Genomic DNA, 17,120 nt, shown 5'->3' on the forward strand with positions numbered 1-17,120 from the left:
CAGCAATATCTCCAGTTACTTGTTAAAATATGCATTATATTTAACTGCATTCACACATCATGTAACTTCACAACTGTAAATCTACTTTGGGCATATTCCTAAAGTCAGCCCTATTATTTAGGGGGAGGATTGCTTCCAAACTCATGGAACTCAATGATAAATAAAATCAGTAGTAACTTACAATTCCACTAGTTCAAGTTGTAAATTTCAACAGTTCTTCACTTGTCAATATATTGATAAACCCATTATTTAAGAGGATATTTAAATTTAAAAAATCAGGTTAACATAGGTAGAGGCAAATGACGGCAACATTTTTTATCAACACAAAGTCAATATACATTGTGTAAATGTAATTTAAGATATTGGACAATCAATATACCTTTCAATTGTTCTCCCATTCATGGAAGAGAAAATAAACTATTACAAACTATTGCTTTATCAGCTAGAAATTGTAAGAACTCTATTTAGTTCAGAACTTTGCAACTCCATCTTTACAAGGGTGTCTAACTTCTTTTGTACCCTGAATAGTGTTGTATAATTGGAAAGATTTCATGACTGAGCTTGAATCATTTATTTTCTATGAAATGCTTGGAAAAACTGAGATTGCATTTAGTACATGCAAGCTCTTCACTAACAGAACAGGTTTGTCAATGTTCCAGTGGATATGGATTGCTGAGACTGGTCAAACATGCTGGCGTTTAGTGCGAGATATCTTAGTTAGCAATATTAATGGATCAAGAAAGAAGAAATTGGAATTTGCACACTTTGGTGAATAAATCGTCCATCAGAAGCTGTTTAAAAAAAGAACATTTTAACATTGGTTGCTCCTTCACAGTAATTCTTTTATTTTCAGATACGTTACAATACAATGTAAATAGCATTACCACATAACTTTATGTGAACAATGTTTTAAGGGCATAAGCATTACACCATCTTACGTTCAATGTATCATGGCTCACTTAACTAGAGCTCTATTGTAGAATAATATACAATAAAGGTCAAGCAACTTCTTCCACCGAACTATAAATAAAATTGAAATGTGCTTGCAAATTTTTTGGATTCAAGCCATGAATAAATAACCGCTTTGTTTTTTTTTGTCATATGTTTGATACCTTAAGCAGATGTAATAGCTCAAAAACTGTAAGTAGATTAGATATATGAATAAATAACTCGATCATTCTGGCCTTTTCAGTGCAATGTTTTTAAACAAATGGGACAATGCCAAACAAATCCAAAAAGGTATATGGATAGTGATACAGTGTAAAATATACTATAACAAACACAGAAAATGCTGCAGAAACTGTTTTACTTTTATTAAAATAGACTAAAATACCAGATCACTTACTTTAATGGTTTCTCAGACACTAAATCCAATTATGCCTGCACATCAGGCCATATTAATCCACATCTCCATGCAACTATGCATTGCTCTAAGTATACAGTATTAAATTTATAATTTTAAGGATATTAGTATAACCAGGGATACCCCAAATGCTTGTAAAAGTTGCAAGGAAAAACTGAACTTCACTGTGTTATAGATCTAATTTGGCAAGGCATTTGGCTGTCACTGCCCAACACCGCCACCAGCAGGAATCTAGTGGTATATTGAGGCAAAAATCACTGCTTGATTCAATCAAGCTCAGACATCTAAGATATCCTGACCCCAAGTGTATTAATACATTTGATCTTAGTGATGGACATTCTCCAATTAATAACTAGCCACTTGGGAGAAGAAATGAAACTTGAGCAACATGTTTGTGGACATAAGTTAGCCTGCTCCAAGATGATAATTGACAGATGGAACTAGCAAAACAAAATCAATCCGCAGCAGACATAATTGTCCAGTGACTGGGCAAAACCGTCAACATATCTTCAGGAAACATAAGACATTCATTAACCAGTTGGCTCATTAGTAGAAAAATAGAAGCAAAATGCTGCATATGATGCAAGTTGGAAATAAAAAAAAAACTCAAAATTTAACAACATTTCTCAGAAAGTGGAGGGTGCAGACACATACTTTTCCAGCACTTTCTATTTTTATTATGGCTCATTCACAATGCTGGTGCCAGTTCTTGGAAATGTGATTTCTTCCTACTGATGTCCAGGTACAAGTCAGTCCATAATCAAGGCGAATGCAATCCTGGCCAAATGCAAAGGAAGCAAAAAAAGTGTAATAGCTATGTTTTTGCTTGCTATATTGTGGCACTGCTGCTCACATTTATTTCGGGGTCTTTTGCAAAGGTGCACCTAAGCTCTCAGTTTGAATGAGAGCTTTAATGGTAAGAGAATGCACATTTCTTCCTCAGGTCAATGGCATTCTAATAATCCGTATTTTTCAGTAATTTATGTTCAGGACTTTTGTACAGTGACAGCTTTCTTCAAATATTTGACAAGTGATTGAGAAAACTTACATTGAACAGTACAGTATCCATGGCATTTGTAAGTTGTTCAATAATACAGAACTTGAATACTGCTGAAGAGAGACACACATTACCAAAAATGTTTCATTTTGCACCCATCAGGGCAAACACAAGAATGCCAAATTTTGAATGATCACAATAATTTATACTACATTAGAAAAGATATATATTAGTTGGCAAGTTATCACTTCTGGCCAAGGGGATGCCATGGAGAAAGGACAGGGAACTATTGAGGTACCAATCCTGTGGGTAATTCAAAAAAGGCACAAGACTAAAACACATTACTTCCATTTGCAGAGAATAGGGTACATAGGTAGGAATGAATGTCAACTCTCGCAAGTGTAAATGAGCCACATTACAAGCTCAACTGGTTAGCTTAAAATTGGTCATATTATGGTCCTGAACATACTCAGGATTATTTAGCAAATGTTTCCCAACTGCAGATCACATATAACAGTATATGCTTTGGTTAGGAGTGCAAATACGGGCTGGTTGAGAACTTTACATAGGCTACCTATTACAAATAAATGAAGGAACATACTGCTCCAGTCCACCAGTTAATCATTGGAGCATATTGTCTATGCATCAGACACTGCATTGGAATAGAAATTCAGAAACTCTGTTGCCATTTCAGGCTGTTACTATTTAGTGGCAACTAACTGGATGTAAACATCAGTTCCAAACAACATTCTAGCTACCATATAATTGAGTAAACTCATATGAATATCAGTGTTGGTGTGACTCAAGGTGACAAGGCAGTACATTTCAACAGTTGGCTGATTGAATCAAATAGCATGTTCTTTCAATTGTTTGGAACATGGAGAGGAAAAAAAATATATGCAACCATTTGCATTTACTCAACCTAAAATCAAACAGTGGCTATTAGATGAGATTCTGTGATACAGCAACACTTACTGAACAATCCTGATCAGTTCGCTACACTAGCTAATTTAAAATTATCAGTTGAGTTTAGATTAGGTTCATTTACCCTTTCTAGAGTTACACTGATTCAAATGCAGAAAATCACTATTCACAAAAAGGAATATGTTTATACCTTGCACCTTAACTAAACTGCCCAGGAGCTTGGGTACCTGATCCTATAATAGCTGGCTGCTTCTTTCATACCAATGCCCCAGTCACTAAGGGTCGACTTGTCAAAACTCAGCACCCATTCTGTTGCAATTGCTTGAAATTTGGCTTTCTTCAGTTGCCCTGATGAATGCAAGACAGAAAGCTTTGGCAAAAATGGCTCTTTTCAGCAGTACTCAATGGTTAGATTCTAATTAGTCCTTTGTTAAGTATGAAACTATTAGTTATAGTTATAAAGGGATGGAGGAAACACAGTATCTAGTGTAATTTGATGCATTTCAAATTTTCCAACAACTGGGTAAACATAAAACCACCTGTTGAATTGTAATTCACTGGAGTGAAAGCCAATCAATGCAAAGAGAAACAATGGTACGAACTTATATTTTGCCTAGTTTCAGTTTCGAATACAGTACTTCACAATGACAATCATTGCTGTACAATCAGCAAAGCTAGTTCTAAACCAGATGACAAGTAAACTAGTACCACAAGAATGAAGAGTTGTATGACTCCACCTTCTCTATAATTCAGTAGGCAAATTCACCACACATGGTGGCATTAAAAATGCAGACTGAAAAAACCTATTGTCCTTACTGATCTTCCATTCTCTCTTTCCGTGCCCTCACTAAAGTAAGAACTATTGATAAGTAAAAAACCGTAAAAACTGTGGATGCTATAAAATCAGAAACCAAACAGAGATTGCTGGAAAAGCTCAGCAAGTCTGGCAGCATCTGTGGGGAGAAATCAGAGTTAACATTTTGGGTCAAGTGACCCTTCCTCAGAATGGTCTGTTCTGAGGAAAGGTCACTCGACCCAAAACGTTAAACTCTGATTCTCTCCACAGATACTGCCAGAACTGCTGAATTTTTCCAGCAATTTCTGTTTTTGCTTAAGAACTAGTTAATGTCTAAACACAGCAGAAAAAGTAAAGATTTTAATTAAACCAAAAATATAGAAATCATAGAGAAAACTGAATCAGAAATAATTAAAACCTTACTTTTGAGTGACTGAGACCCAAAAAAATCCATGAAACCAAACAACTCATGTGAGCTGAAGCTTGATTATGATGTCAACATCTTGGTTAATGGGTGTGACTTACAGACAATAAAATAACAATATGACACAAATAAAGATTTTCCATTGATTGTGCTTACTTTTAAGTGGAACTTCTGTAGCTCACAGGGATCTGGAGGGTTCTGCACATTTCCAACGAGATTGGATCCTAATTAACCCTTTGACGATTAATCATCTAAGACTTGCAAAATGTACACATTTACAAAGTTCAATGGAACTATAATGCTGAATATTGCAAATCATAAATAGTACTTGTCTTCATCAAATATTTACCAGTAAAATTGTTTCCAAAATACTTGTTAATTACACTGACTTGCAGTAGGAGTAACCTCCTCTCAATATAAAATTGATGCAAACATACATTTAATATTTTATAAAGAATCCCAGTCACTGACGAAAGCTCAGCCAGCATGATTTTTTTTTAAAGAATGCCTTTTTCAAATATAATTCAAATAATAGTTGGTGAATGTTAGGATGATTTTCTTCTCCAACCTCTCCACATTTTATGCAGCTTCTTCATGCTATATGTAACTGTCTTTTTCATACCTAAATACAAATGAAACATGAGAAAACGTCTAGAGATTTTAATACAGCTCTAAATTGCCAATGGCATTTCAGCTGAATGCAATCAATACTCTACTGTGTACAACCATTTACAGGAGGGACAAAAATTAAAAAAAAAGCTTACCAGCAGTAAGAATTCCTTTTGCGCTTTGGGTCATACTTGAGGACTTTACAATACCTGCTACACCTAGCATTTGGAGAAACAAAATGCTATTATTTTAATTTTGAAAGAAAGTAAGAAATGCTATAGAAGTCCAAACTATATTTAAGTAATATTATACATTGCAGTTAGCTCTGAAAGTTGAAAGTACAGTTTGGAAAAGACTGAATATAAATTAACTTGCCCATGGAGTAACAATTTTAAATTTGAGGGTGCATGCCAGAAGTGGCTAACTCAAGCCTTTTGCATTTGTCCTCCAGCTGTTATTGCTGCTTCCCTGTTAACTTTGCACTCAAGTTCTTCCCTGCCATCGGACCCCAAATTTCTGCTCAAAGGTTTTTAATGATAGAAATAGCAGAACATAGACTCCTGTAGTAACTGTATAATCAGTTTGTAACTGGTGCGCAGATTTAGTTTACCTGAATAAGGTAAACAGGCAGAAAAACAAGGAGATGTCATTTGACAAAAACACAAAGATACTAATGTAAATTGACTAAATAAAGGAATGTAATAATTACTCCCTATGTCAGACTTTGTGTGGTACCAATGTTCTCTCCAACTTCCATTTGTAGTGTGTGACCGGCTTATTTCATTATTAGTGCCTTTAAAACTAATGAACAATCTTGCATGTGTGCACCTAAATGAAAATATTTGTTCACGAGCTGACTGTTCCTACGTACACACTGTCGCTTTATGCATAACCACACAGTTTAGAGGAACAGTCATCCAGATCTTCAGTCTCTGGGTTGCCATACTTGCCATTGGAACCTCCTTCATTCATCTGTCACCCTCCCCTCTAATTCGATTAACTTTTGATCTTCAAATATTTTATTTACTGGAATATGGCAACTGGTGCCATAAGAAAGACATGTCTTCTAAAAAGATTCTCCTGAGAAGAATGCTGCATTACCTCTATTATGAAAGATGCTACATTATTTTATGGCCTCTAAAAACAATCCATAGGTAAATAACCTTTGAGAAGGATTCCAACCATGATTCAAAGATTTGGGCCATTAACCAGTACATAAAATAAAATCTGAAGGAACTGTAGATCCAAAGCTAGGTTTGAAAACAGTTTTCATCAAGACATAAGAAAACTTTATAGCCTTTATTAGGTTGTATAAATGTAATTTAAAATTGGTTCACATGGTCCTTGTCAAAAACAAAGCAAATAAGCAAGATAGAAAACTAGGCAGATCCATCCACGTGCAATGGGAATTAATCAATTATTCTGCTTTGTTGATATCATGGCCTCAACTTAGAAATTAAATAGCCCAGCATTGTAGCTAGATACTCTAAACTTGAATTGTTATGTATTCACAAAGAAAAAGATGGAAACAAGCAATTTCGAACGCCTCACAAGTAGTGATACTTCAACTTCTGGACCAGATGAAACTTGCACCTGGGTTGCCTAGTTCAGAGGTAGGGACACTACAACTGCACCACAACAGCCCTCCAAAATGCCACATTAGATGTTTTTAAACCTGTTCAGACATGTTAAGACACATGCCTGCAGTAGGTAGTACTTGAACTCAGGCTACCAGGTCCAGAGGTGGGGACACTATCACTGCACCACAAGAGCCCTCCAAAATGCCTCACTACCTTTCATTCCAGAATGAAATTTGAACTCAAATTTTATCCCATTATGGTGGGATTCAAATGTTAGCCTGGGATCCTGGATTACTAGAGCAGTGACAATAAAATGGTCTCCTCTAACCAAAATACCTCACTAAACATTTTCTAATCAACCTGTTCAGAGATATCATTGAACATCTCTACAGCAGGTGGAACTCGAACCTGGGTCTCCTAGCTCAAAGCTACCATTGCAGCAAGTGTCTCTCCAAAATGCCTCATGAATTTTATTACATGGAAATCAGACTGTTCAGGTGCATTTCTTGGTGTGAACTGGCACAGTTAGAAAATATTTTCTATCTTTTTCAGGAATGGTATTACATACCTTTGGAGCAGGCAAAACTTGAAACTAGGCTCCTGGCTCAGAGGTAGGGGCATACCTCTGAGCTCGAAGTCCCAGGAGACAGGGAGGTCTGCAGATGCTGGAGATCAGAGTTGAGAGTGTGTTGCTGGAAAAGCACAGCAGGTCAGGCAGCATGCGAGGAGCAGAAAAATCGATGTTTCGGGCACAAGCCCTGAAATGTCAATTTTCCTGCTCCTCGTATGCTGCCTGACCTGCTGTGCTTTTCCAGCAACACACTCAACCATAGAAGTCCTGGATTCAAGTCCCGCCTGCTCTAATCGAATGAAATAACATCTCTGCACATTTCTCTAATGGAGAGCACAGGGATTCTTCTAGTGCAGTGACAGTGCCCCTACCTTTGTCTAAGCCCTTAGTTATGCCACATTTGGAGCACTGTGTGCAGTTATGGTTGCAACACTACAGGGTGGATGTGGAGGAACTGTACAGGGTGCAGAAGAGGTTTACCAGGATCTTGCCTGGATTGGAGAGTATGAGCTATAAGGAGAGGTTGGACAAACTTGGATTGTTTTGCTGCAGGATCAGAGGCTGTGAAACGACTGGATTGAAGTAGATGCACGAGAGGCATGGACAGGATGAATAGTCAGAATCTTTTTCCTGGGTGGAAACGTCAAGTACTAAGGGATATAGGTTTAAAAAGGGGAAATTTTAAAGGAGATGTGCAAGGAAAGTTTTTTTTACATAGAGTGTGGTAGGTACCTGGAATGTGTTGCCAAGGGTGATGTTAAAACCAGATACTTAGCAAAGATTAGGAGGCATTTAGACAGTCACATGAACTGTTAAAGATTAAAGATATTTGAAACATGTGCAAGCAGATGAGGTTAGTTTAGAATTGCATCATGGTCAGCAAAGCCTGTTCCTGTATGATATTGTTCTGTGTTCTATATATATTTGGTACAGATGGCCCGGGTTCAAGTCTCATTTATAACATGTCTCAGTGGGTTGATATGAAACTATATCTAATGGAGAGCAGGTTTCCAATGAAATGTTGGAATTTCAATATACCCTCAAATAAACATCGCAGGTAGAAAATATTATAATCTTTTCACCCCAGATAAATGCAGTAATGACAGCTTATTCCTAAGTGTGGAAGAAATGTATTTTAAAAGGAACATTTTAATACCTGTGCTGATTTTAAGTTTAGTGACCTCCAAGTATTTGTTTCATTATAGAAACTCTCTGCATTATCTTTTATTGAATAAACTTAGCTTGTATTATTTTACACTTTGATCTTATAATTATATGCAATATTTTAATTTGGAATATTGATTGTCTTTAGTATAGCTCAGGAGAATGAAGTGAGTATCCCATACATTCCCCTAGGAAAAATATACCTTGGCCTGGGGATAAGTGACCCACTCATCATCTACAAAGGGTGCAGATTTGGTACATATCCAAAATAGGAGACAGTGAGGTCTGCCGATGCTGATGTGCAGAGTTGAGAATGTGTGTTGCTGGAAAAGCACAACAGGCAGCATCCGAGGAGCAGGGAAAATCGACGTTTCAGGCTGGAGCCCATCATCAGGAATGTCATTCTTGGAATGGCATAATATGTGACTTGTGCTGCAGATTACATCATTGTACACCAATGTATTAAACAGATGTAACAGTTTTTTGGAGATGTAACTAGCCAGAGAGAGGGATACTGGTGAATACAGTAAGTTTGGATTTTCAGAAGGCTTTTGATAAAGTGTCACATAGAGATTGTTGCACAAAATTAGGGGTAGTATATTAACATGAATTGAGGGGTAGCTAACAGTCAAAACAGAATAGATAATTTTTAAGTTGGCAAGTTATAATTGGTGGGATTGCCCAAGAATTAATAGTGAAAATGGACACAAGACGGTCTAACTTCAATAGTTGTCTCTTGCCAAAAGGTGTCTGTTTATGCATCTGAAAACATAAGTTGTCCTAGAGATCATTAGATGTTCCTCATGTCTGCATTTCACAGGCTTTAGCATAAGAAGGGTCTAAAAAGTAATTAAAGGATCTCTCTCCAACATTAGTTAGAATTTGAAGGAACATTAATCAGCATTCTATGCTCCAACTTTCACACTGAATACTTAAAGATAACGGGAGGCACATGCATAAAAAAGGTAAATTTTTTAAAGTAGTTTCATAATGTGGAGCGAGTGGGACTGAAATAAAAACAAACTGCCAGTGAAACTTAGCAGACCTGGCAGAATCTGTGGAGTCAGTGAGAGATACCGCAGGCAGACAGACAGAGTTAATGTTGTTTAACTCGTTTGTGAAATGGTCCCAGTTCCAGATGCTTTCAAACCTGTTGGATTTCTCTAACACTTTGTGTTTTTATTTGAGATCTCCAGCTTCAATAATATTTAGCTTTTATAGGAGCACGAGTGATCCTTCTGCCTCCAGAGAATTGTTTCAGGCAAAAAGAGTACCAGCTCACATTCACTCTTTCCCAATTGTTTCAATGACCAGAGACAAATATCAATTGTTGCTGGAGGGCCATCAACTTGATGAAAAACACTTTTGGGTTTGCCTGAATCATGCTGATCTCCCAGTGCAAAAAACTGTACAATGGGCAGATTTATAACGGTAAAGTTTTCAAGAACTATGTGCTAGGGACCACACTAAAGCTTGGAGCAGCCACATTCTAAGGTTCTCTCACCACATGACACAACTCCTTTGACCTAGATGGACTGAAGAATGTTTGACAGGAAATGTAAATTGCAATTACAAATTATATTTACAATTACAGATCATATTTCCAATTTATATTTCCAAGTGTTGCAAGATACCTGGGAGTGCCAATTCCTATATATTGAAAGAAATTGAATTATGTCACATTTATGTAATGTATGTTTACAAATCATAGTTTATTCATATGTTTTTTTTAAAGAAGGCCCCAGGAACTACCCTGATGCCGGCTACTTTATAGCCAGCCTGTTAGTCCAGAGAAAGCAGCACATTGCCTTACTAGTATCCAGGAAAGTTTGGACTAAGGAAACTTCAACCTTCAATGGGGTTAACATGCAATTGTCTAGAAGCATGTTACCATTCCAGTTAAAGTTCAATGTTTGTCATCCTTAAAGGCATGTGGAACAGATTATTTAGACGTGACTCAGCTCTTGTGAAACTAGTTTAGGGATATCTAATAATCTAGTTGATGATGTCTAATAACAGTGAAACTCACATGAGTAGTCATTTACAGTAGAAATTGAGTATTCCAGGCACAGCAAATGCTTTGAACATATGTACTTCTGCATTTTGTTGACATCACTGATAATAAGGCTCAGAATACAAAAACAACATGGTTATAAAAATAACCAACTGAAACTTGTATGTTTTTAAAAAGAAAGTCTTTCAAAGCTTGAATCCTATGACAGCATTTGCTACTGTAGATGAATCAACCCAAATCTGCAACTTGAAAACTTTACCATTAAAAAAGATTTTGCACATATAGAGTAAGGTGCTTTGGAAGGCAATGTAACAGCACTAGATAGAGCAGCTAAGAAACCTATCTTTCTGCCTCCAGCTTATAAAACCATTTGAAGAAAGCATTTTTCATAAAGTAACATTTTCAAAAGCATGCTCTCTCTTTGGTAATTTTGTGAAGGGGTACTTCCAAGACAATTTGCCACACAAGACATATGGCCATGTTGTAAGTTTGCACGCTGAGCTGGAAGATTGTTCTCAGACATTTCGTCACCATGCTAGGTAACATCATCAGTGAGCCTCCATTGAAGCGCTGGTATTCTGTCCTGCTTTCTATTTATGGGTTTTGCTCTGCTGTGATGGGTGATATCACTTCTGGTTCTTTCTCTGACAGATTGATAAATGGGGTCCAAATTGAATAATTTGTTGATGGAGTTCAGTTTGAATGCCAGGCCTCTAGGAATTCCCTGTGCTTGTCTTTGTTTAGCCACTCCCAGGATGGATGTATTGCCCCAGATGAACTGTGTCCCTTATCATCTGTGTGTAAGGATACCAGCGGTAGTTGGCTATGTCTTTTGGTTGCTCGTTGGTGTTCATGTATCCTGGTGGCTAGTTTCCTGCCAGTCTATCTGATGTAATGTTTGTCACAATCCTTGCAGGGTATTTTGTATGTGACATTTGTTCTCTGGCTGTTGATACAGTGTCCTTTAGATTCATCAAGAGCTGTTTCAGTGTGTTGGCAGATCTGTGGGTTACTATGATGCCACGGGCTATAGTAATCTGGTCATCATCTCAGATGTCCTTATTGTATGGTAGTGTGGCTAGAGTATCTAGGAATGTTGTATCTTCTTGTTTAGGTTTGTCGTGCAAGATTTGGCGGACTGTGATGAAGGGCTTTTGCCCGAAACGTCGATTTCGCTGCTCGTTGGATGCTGCCTGAACTGCTGTGCTCTTCCAGCACCACTAATCCAGTATTTGATTTTCAGCATCTGCAGTCATTGTTTTTACCTTGTGTTTATCAGGTACCTGTTGTTCTTGAATAAGTTGTAAAGGTTTTTTTTCTTCGGCATCTCGTAGTTCCTGGCTGTTGGAGTGTGTTGTGGCTCATTTAAAGAGTGTTCTGATGCAGCTCCATTTGTCAGTGTTGGGATGATTGCTCCTGTCGTTGAATATCTGGTCTGCGTGTGTGTCACTTTCCTTAGACGCTGGTCTGCAGCTTTTGGTTCTACTATGACATCTAGGAAGGGGAGTCTGTTGTTGTTTTCTTCCTCTTTGGTGAACTTTATACCAGTAAGGATGTTTTTTTATGCGTTTGAGTTTCTTCTGATTTGTTTTGTTTTGTTTCATGATGACAAAGGTGTCATCCACATAGCGGACCCAAAGCTTGGGCTGTTCTAACGTCTGCATAACAGCTTCTGCCAAGAATCCTGATATTGGTGATCCCATGGGTGCCCTGTTGATTTGTTTGTATGTCTTGTTGTTGAAGGTGAAGTGGGTTGTGAGACACAGGTCTACTAGTTTGAGGATGCTGTCCTTGCTGATAGAGTTGGTGCTGTCTCATGTTTGTGTCCTTGGTTTTTCCAGTAATGCAGCCAGTGTTTCTTTGGCCAAGATGATGTTTATTGATGTGAATAGAGCCGCTATGGAGAAGGAAACCATGACCTTGTTGTCCTGTACCTTGGTGTCTTTGATGATATTCAGGAATTCCTTGGTGGAGTATATGAAGTGGCTTGAGTTTTCTACGAGGTGTTTCAGTTTGTGTTGAAGTTCCTTTACTAGTCTGCATGCCGGTGTGCCAGGATGTGAGATAATGGGTCTGATCAGGGCCCACGATTTGTGTACCTTTGGTAATCCATAGAAACTGGGTATGCTGGATCCTTCATTCTTGTTAATTTCACCTGTCTTGCGGAGTTTCTTCAGTGATGACGCAATATGGTTTTCCAGCTTTGGAGTCAGATCCATCACCACCAACAAGTCAGGTCCATCACCACCTGTTGGTAGGTGTCAGTATCTGTGAATAGTGTAGGAGAAAGTAAGGACTGCAGATGCTGGAGATCAGAGCTGAAAATGTGTTGCTGGAAAAGCGCAGCAGGTCAGGCAGCATCCAAGGAACAGGAGAATCGACGTTTCGGGCATGAGCCCTTCTTCAGGCTCATTCCTGAAGAAGGGCTCATGCCCGAAACGTCGATTCTCCTGCTCCTTGGATGCTGCCTGACCTGCTGCGCTTTTCCAACAACACATTTTCAGCTCTGTGAATAGTGTGTTTGCTTTCTCAATGTATTTTGCTCTGTTCAGGATGACGGTCATGCACCCTTTGTCTGGCTGCACTATTTCAATATTTCTGTCTTTTTTAAGTCCTTCCAGGGCTTTTCTTTCCTGTCTGTTGAGTGTTGTGAGTGTTCCCTTCTTTCTTTCTGCTTAGTGTTGGTGCTACTGTCCGTTTGATGGCCCGCTGGATTTCTTCAGGCAGTTTGTTGTCTTTCAGAGTTCATTCCAGTGCTGCTAAGTCCCTTTTTTCCACACCCTGTTGAAGTTCATCCCTCATACTAGGATTGTTTTTCCTGTGTTTGAGTGTGGTCAGTTCTTTATCCAAGACTCTGAATTGTCTGTGTTATTGCTGTGCATAAGCTTGTCCAGTTTTTCTTGTAGTGTTAGTCTTTTCTTTGTCTTGATCTGCTGTTGTTTAGTATTGATGGCTTGTTATAGTATACTTGTCCATTCCTGGTCAGTCACGTTGGTGTACAGAGTTTTTTGGCATGAAATTTCATGTTCGTATTTGTGGGTTCCTTCTAATTTGTCCTGTTTCATGATTGACAAAGATATGATCCATATAGTGGACCCAAAACTTGGGCTGGATCATGGGGAGGGCTGTTTGATCCAACCTCTGCATAACTGTTTCTGCCAAGAATCCTGATATTGGTGATAGCATGGGTGTCCCATTGATTTGTTTGCAGGTCTTGTTGAAGAAGGTGAAGTGGGTTGTGAGACACAGGTCTACTAGTTTGAGGATGCTGTCCTTGCTGATGGAGTTGGTGCTGTCTGGTGCTTGTGTCCTTAGTTCGTCTAGTACCTTTGTCATCACGAAAGAGAACAAATGAGAAGAAACTCACAAAATACAAGATCCTTACTGATGTGGAGTTCACTAAAGAGGGAGAAAACAACAACAGATTCCCCATCCTAAACATCACAGTAGAACCAAAAGCCAATGGAAAGCTGCAGACCAACGTCTATAGGAAAGTGACACACACAGACCAGAAACTCAACTACAGGAGCAATCATCCCAACACCCACAAATGGAGCTGCATCAAGACATTCTTTAAACGAGCCACAACACACTCCAGCACCCAGGAACTACAAGGTGTCGAAGAAAAACACCTATACAACTCATTCAAGAACAACGGGTACCTGATAAACATAGTTCACTGATTCTTACACAACAAACCTAAAGACGACAACAACACGCCCAGAGACTCTAGCCATATCACCATACCAAAGACATCTTGGAGGTGACGACCAGACTACTGCGGCCCCTTGGCATAATAGTAGCCTACAAACTACCAACACACTGGAACAGCTCCTGATAAATCTAAAGGACACTGGACCGACCAGCAGAACAAACATCATATACAAAATACCATGCAAGGACTGCAACAAACATTACATCAGACAGACTGGCAGGAAACTAGCCACCAGGATACACAAAAACCTACGAGTCACCAAAAAGACAACCAACTATCACTGATATCCTTACACACAGACGATAAGGAACACCAGTTCGACTGGGACAATACATCCATCCTGGGACAGGCTAAACAAAGACACACATGGGGAATTCCTAGAGGCCTGGCATTCAAATTGAACTCCATCAACAAATATATCAATTTGGACCCCATTTATCAACCTATCAGAGAAAGAGCCAGAAGTGCTATCACCCACCATAACAAACCAAGACACATAAATAGAAAACGGGACAGAGCACCAACACTTCAAAGGAGGCTTTCTGATGATGTTACCTAGCATGGTGACAAAATGTCTGAGAACAAATGTTCTAGCTCAGCGAGCAAACTTCCAACCTGAGCTACAAATCTTCACAAAAATTGCAAATGTTTGGCTATATTTTTATTAATAAAGCAGGTAATTCTTTAGGATGTAATGAAGTTTTTACACTATTAAATTGTCTCATAGATTAACAGAGTCATGGAGCCATACAGTGCGGAGACAAACCCTTCAGTCCAACCAGTCCATGCTGAACATAATCCCAAACTAAACTAGTCCCACCTGCCTGTTCCTGGTCCATATCCCTCCAAACCTTTTCTATTCATGCACTTATCCAAATGTCTTTTAAACACTGTAATTGTACCCACATCCACCACTTCCTTGGGAAGTTCATTCAACATGTGAACCACCCTCAATAAAAAGAATTGCACATCATGTCTTTTTAAAATCTCTCTCCTCTCACCTTGTGCCATTTCCTATTTTCTGGCATCTAATGTTTTGTAATTTAGGGAAATACATTCCTGATTCCTCTGATTTGCAATGTTGAACTGAACATGAACATTGTGCTGCTCATTAAGCAGAAGTATCTTGCATTCTCCTGACTTATTGTTTCATTGAGCTTCTGCAGGTGCAAAAGCAACACAATCTTTCATAACCTGAAGGAAGGTCTTTAATATATTTCTCATAACAAGTTTACTTTTTGCAGGTAGCATAGGACTAATTAAAATCATTCAGAGGACAAAAGATCATCTGTAGTGAGGAACGTATGGGGGCAAAAGTGCTGCTAGTCTGAATAGATGTCCCACTAATAGAGGAATGGATAAATTCTGGGAGTATGATAAGTCCAGATATACAGAGGAACCTTAATTATCTGAATGTCAATTATTTGAATTTTGGATTATCTGAACAAGATTGCAAGGTCCCAGTGCTTGGCTAAACTGTTATCTCAACATTCAATTATCTGAACAAACTACTCCCCACTCGAGTCGTTTGAATAATCAAGGTTCCCCTGTAAATGGGCGAGCATTGCATATATATAAAACATGTAAATATCTGGAAAGAGTTGAGAATCAGAATCTAAACTATTCAAAAGTTTAAGATGGCAAAACATTAAACATCATTTTTAGGTTGTAAAGAAAATTCTGCAAGTCCTGTTTATAATTCATTAACTAAAATAAAAAATATTTACCACTTACTTTGTTGTATTAGTAATCCACAGTCTGGGTCCTGGGCTACTTGAAGCAAGATCTCCTCAACATCTCTATTTTTCCCTGGTTGGTCTACTAAACGAGTTAGCTCTTGTTGAAGAGTTCTAGGTAAAGCCATCAACTGATTGAATTGACCTTCTGGACTTTTATCAAGCTTAAAAATAAATACAATTTATTATCACAGTTCAATAGTAGAATTTATGTTAATTAATATAGCAAATTTCATCCAACTGGTTTCCAAACTGAAGAGCCATTACCTCTAATTTACCCAATTGCTGCTTGTAGACCACTTGAGGGCACTCCTGCAAAATGTTGTTGTATAGTCTTTGGAAGTTTTCCATGTTTGCAGTAACAATATTCATTACTTTTGATCGGTCTTCTCCAATAATCATTCGAAAATCACCTGATTTTAAAAAGAATTTATTCCATTATAACCAAAATTTACACAAATTTGACCTTCCATTATCTTGAATTCCTGAAGTGACAATGTTTTATGATTAAAATATTAAAGCAACTTATATTTTTATTGCATCATTAAATATAAAGAAAAAATCTCAGCTGTTTATGGACACTGCACCTGCAAGCAAGACATTAAACAGGTAGATCAAGATTGATTGAAGAGGAATTTTGAATCTCTTAAAAAGTTGGAAAGAACAGGAAAGGTTGGTGTGAGGACTAACAGAGAAAAGGGTCATTCTCTAATAGCGCAGCAAAGCAAAGGGTGGGAGCTGAGTCGGAGGAATGCAGTATTTTGGAAGGAATATGGGGATGAAAGGGACCACAACAGCAAGATCATTGATGGAGTTGGAAATGAAAACAGTGGAAGAACAAATAAATCAAGTATTCAACTGACATGAGTGAATGTAATAGTTGTAGTCAAAAGATTTGCATGAATTTTCACTTGCTATTCATTTATTTGGAACATTCATCTAAGGGGCATCAACAGCAACTACAAATTAAACAAACCAGAGTACGAGAGTCCAGCAATACGAACGTAGAGCTCCTCCTCTGTAAATGATTCTGGCAGCATAAGAAATGCTGTGATCACTGCACTTTTCAGGTTCTTAGCCAGTGCATTTTGCAATTTGCCATTTTCATTTTGGATTAATATTTTCACCTGAAAATGAACATAGATTTCAGTGACGCTTTGCCAGCCTGTGCATACAAAGCATTAGTGCATGAAACAGCTCTTGTGCAGTAAGATGACCCTTTCCTGG

The 17,120-nt window shown here is 38.1% G+C and overlaps 1 protein-coding gene across 5 annotated transcripts in view; it reads right to left on the reverse strand.

The window, feature by feature from the left end:
- Positions 1 to 829: 829 nt before the first annotated feature.
- The window catches only part of tamm41 (TAM41 mitochondrial translocator assembly and maintenance homolog), a 31,401-nt gene continuing 15,110 nt past the window's right edge, over positions 830 to 17,120 (reverse strand). For 2 of the 5 annotated variants that reach the window (XM_072582174.1, XM_072582177.1), the window contains 5 exons: positions 16,870 to 17,020; positions 16,161 to 16,306; positions 15,892 to 16,057; positions 5,269 to 5,331; positions 4,558 to 5,126 (listed from right to left, as the gene is read on the reverse strand). In XM_072582174.1, coding sequence (XP_072438275.1) covers positions 5,050 to 5,126; positions 5,269 to 5,331; positions 15,892 to 16,057; positions 16,161 to 16,306; positions 16,870 to 17,020 — 603 coding nt within the window. In that variant the 3' untranslated portion in view covers positions 4,558 to 5,049. Of the gene's footprint in view, positions 2,141 to 4,557; positions 5,127 to 5,268; positions 5,332 to 15,891; positions 16,058 to 16,160; positions 16,307 to 16,869; positions 17,021 to 17,120 lie in introns of those variants that run through there. The other 3 variants (XR_011962021.1, XR_011962020.1, XM_072582176.1) reach the window with 3 other exon arrangements.

The sequence above is a fragment of the Chiloscyllium punctatum genome, chromosome 12 (genome assembly GCF_047496795.1).
Source record: "Chiloscyllium punctatum isolate Juve2018m chromosome 12, sChiPun1.3, whole genome shotgun sequence".
In the NCBI taxonomy this organism is placed as follows: Eukaryota; Metazoa; Chordata; class Chondrichthyes; order Orectolobiformes; family Hemiscylliidae; genus Chiloscyllium; species Chiloscyllium punctatum.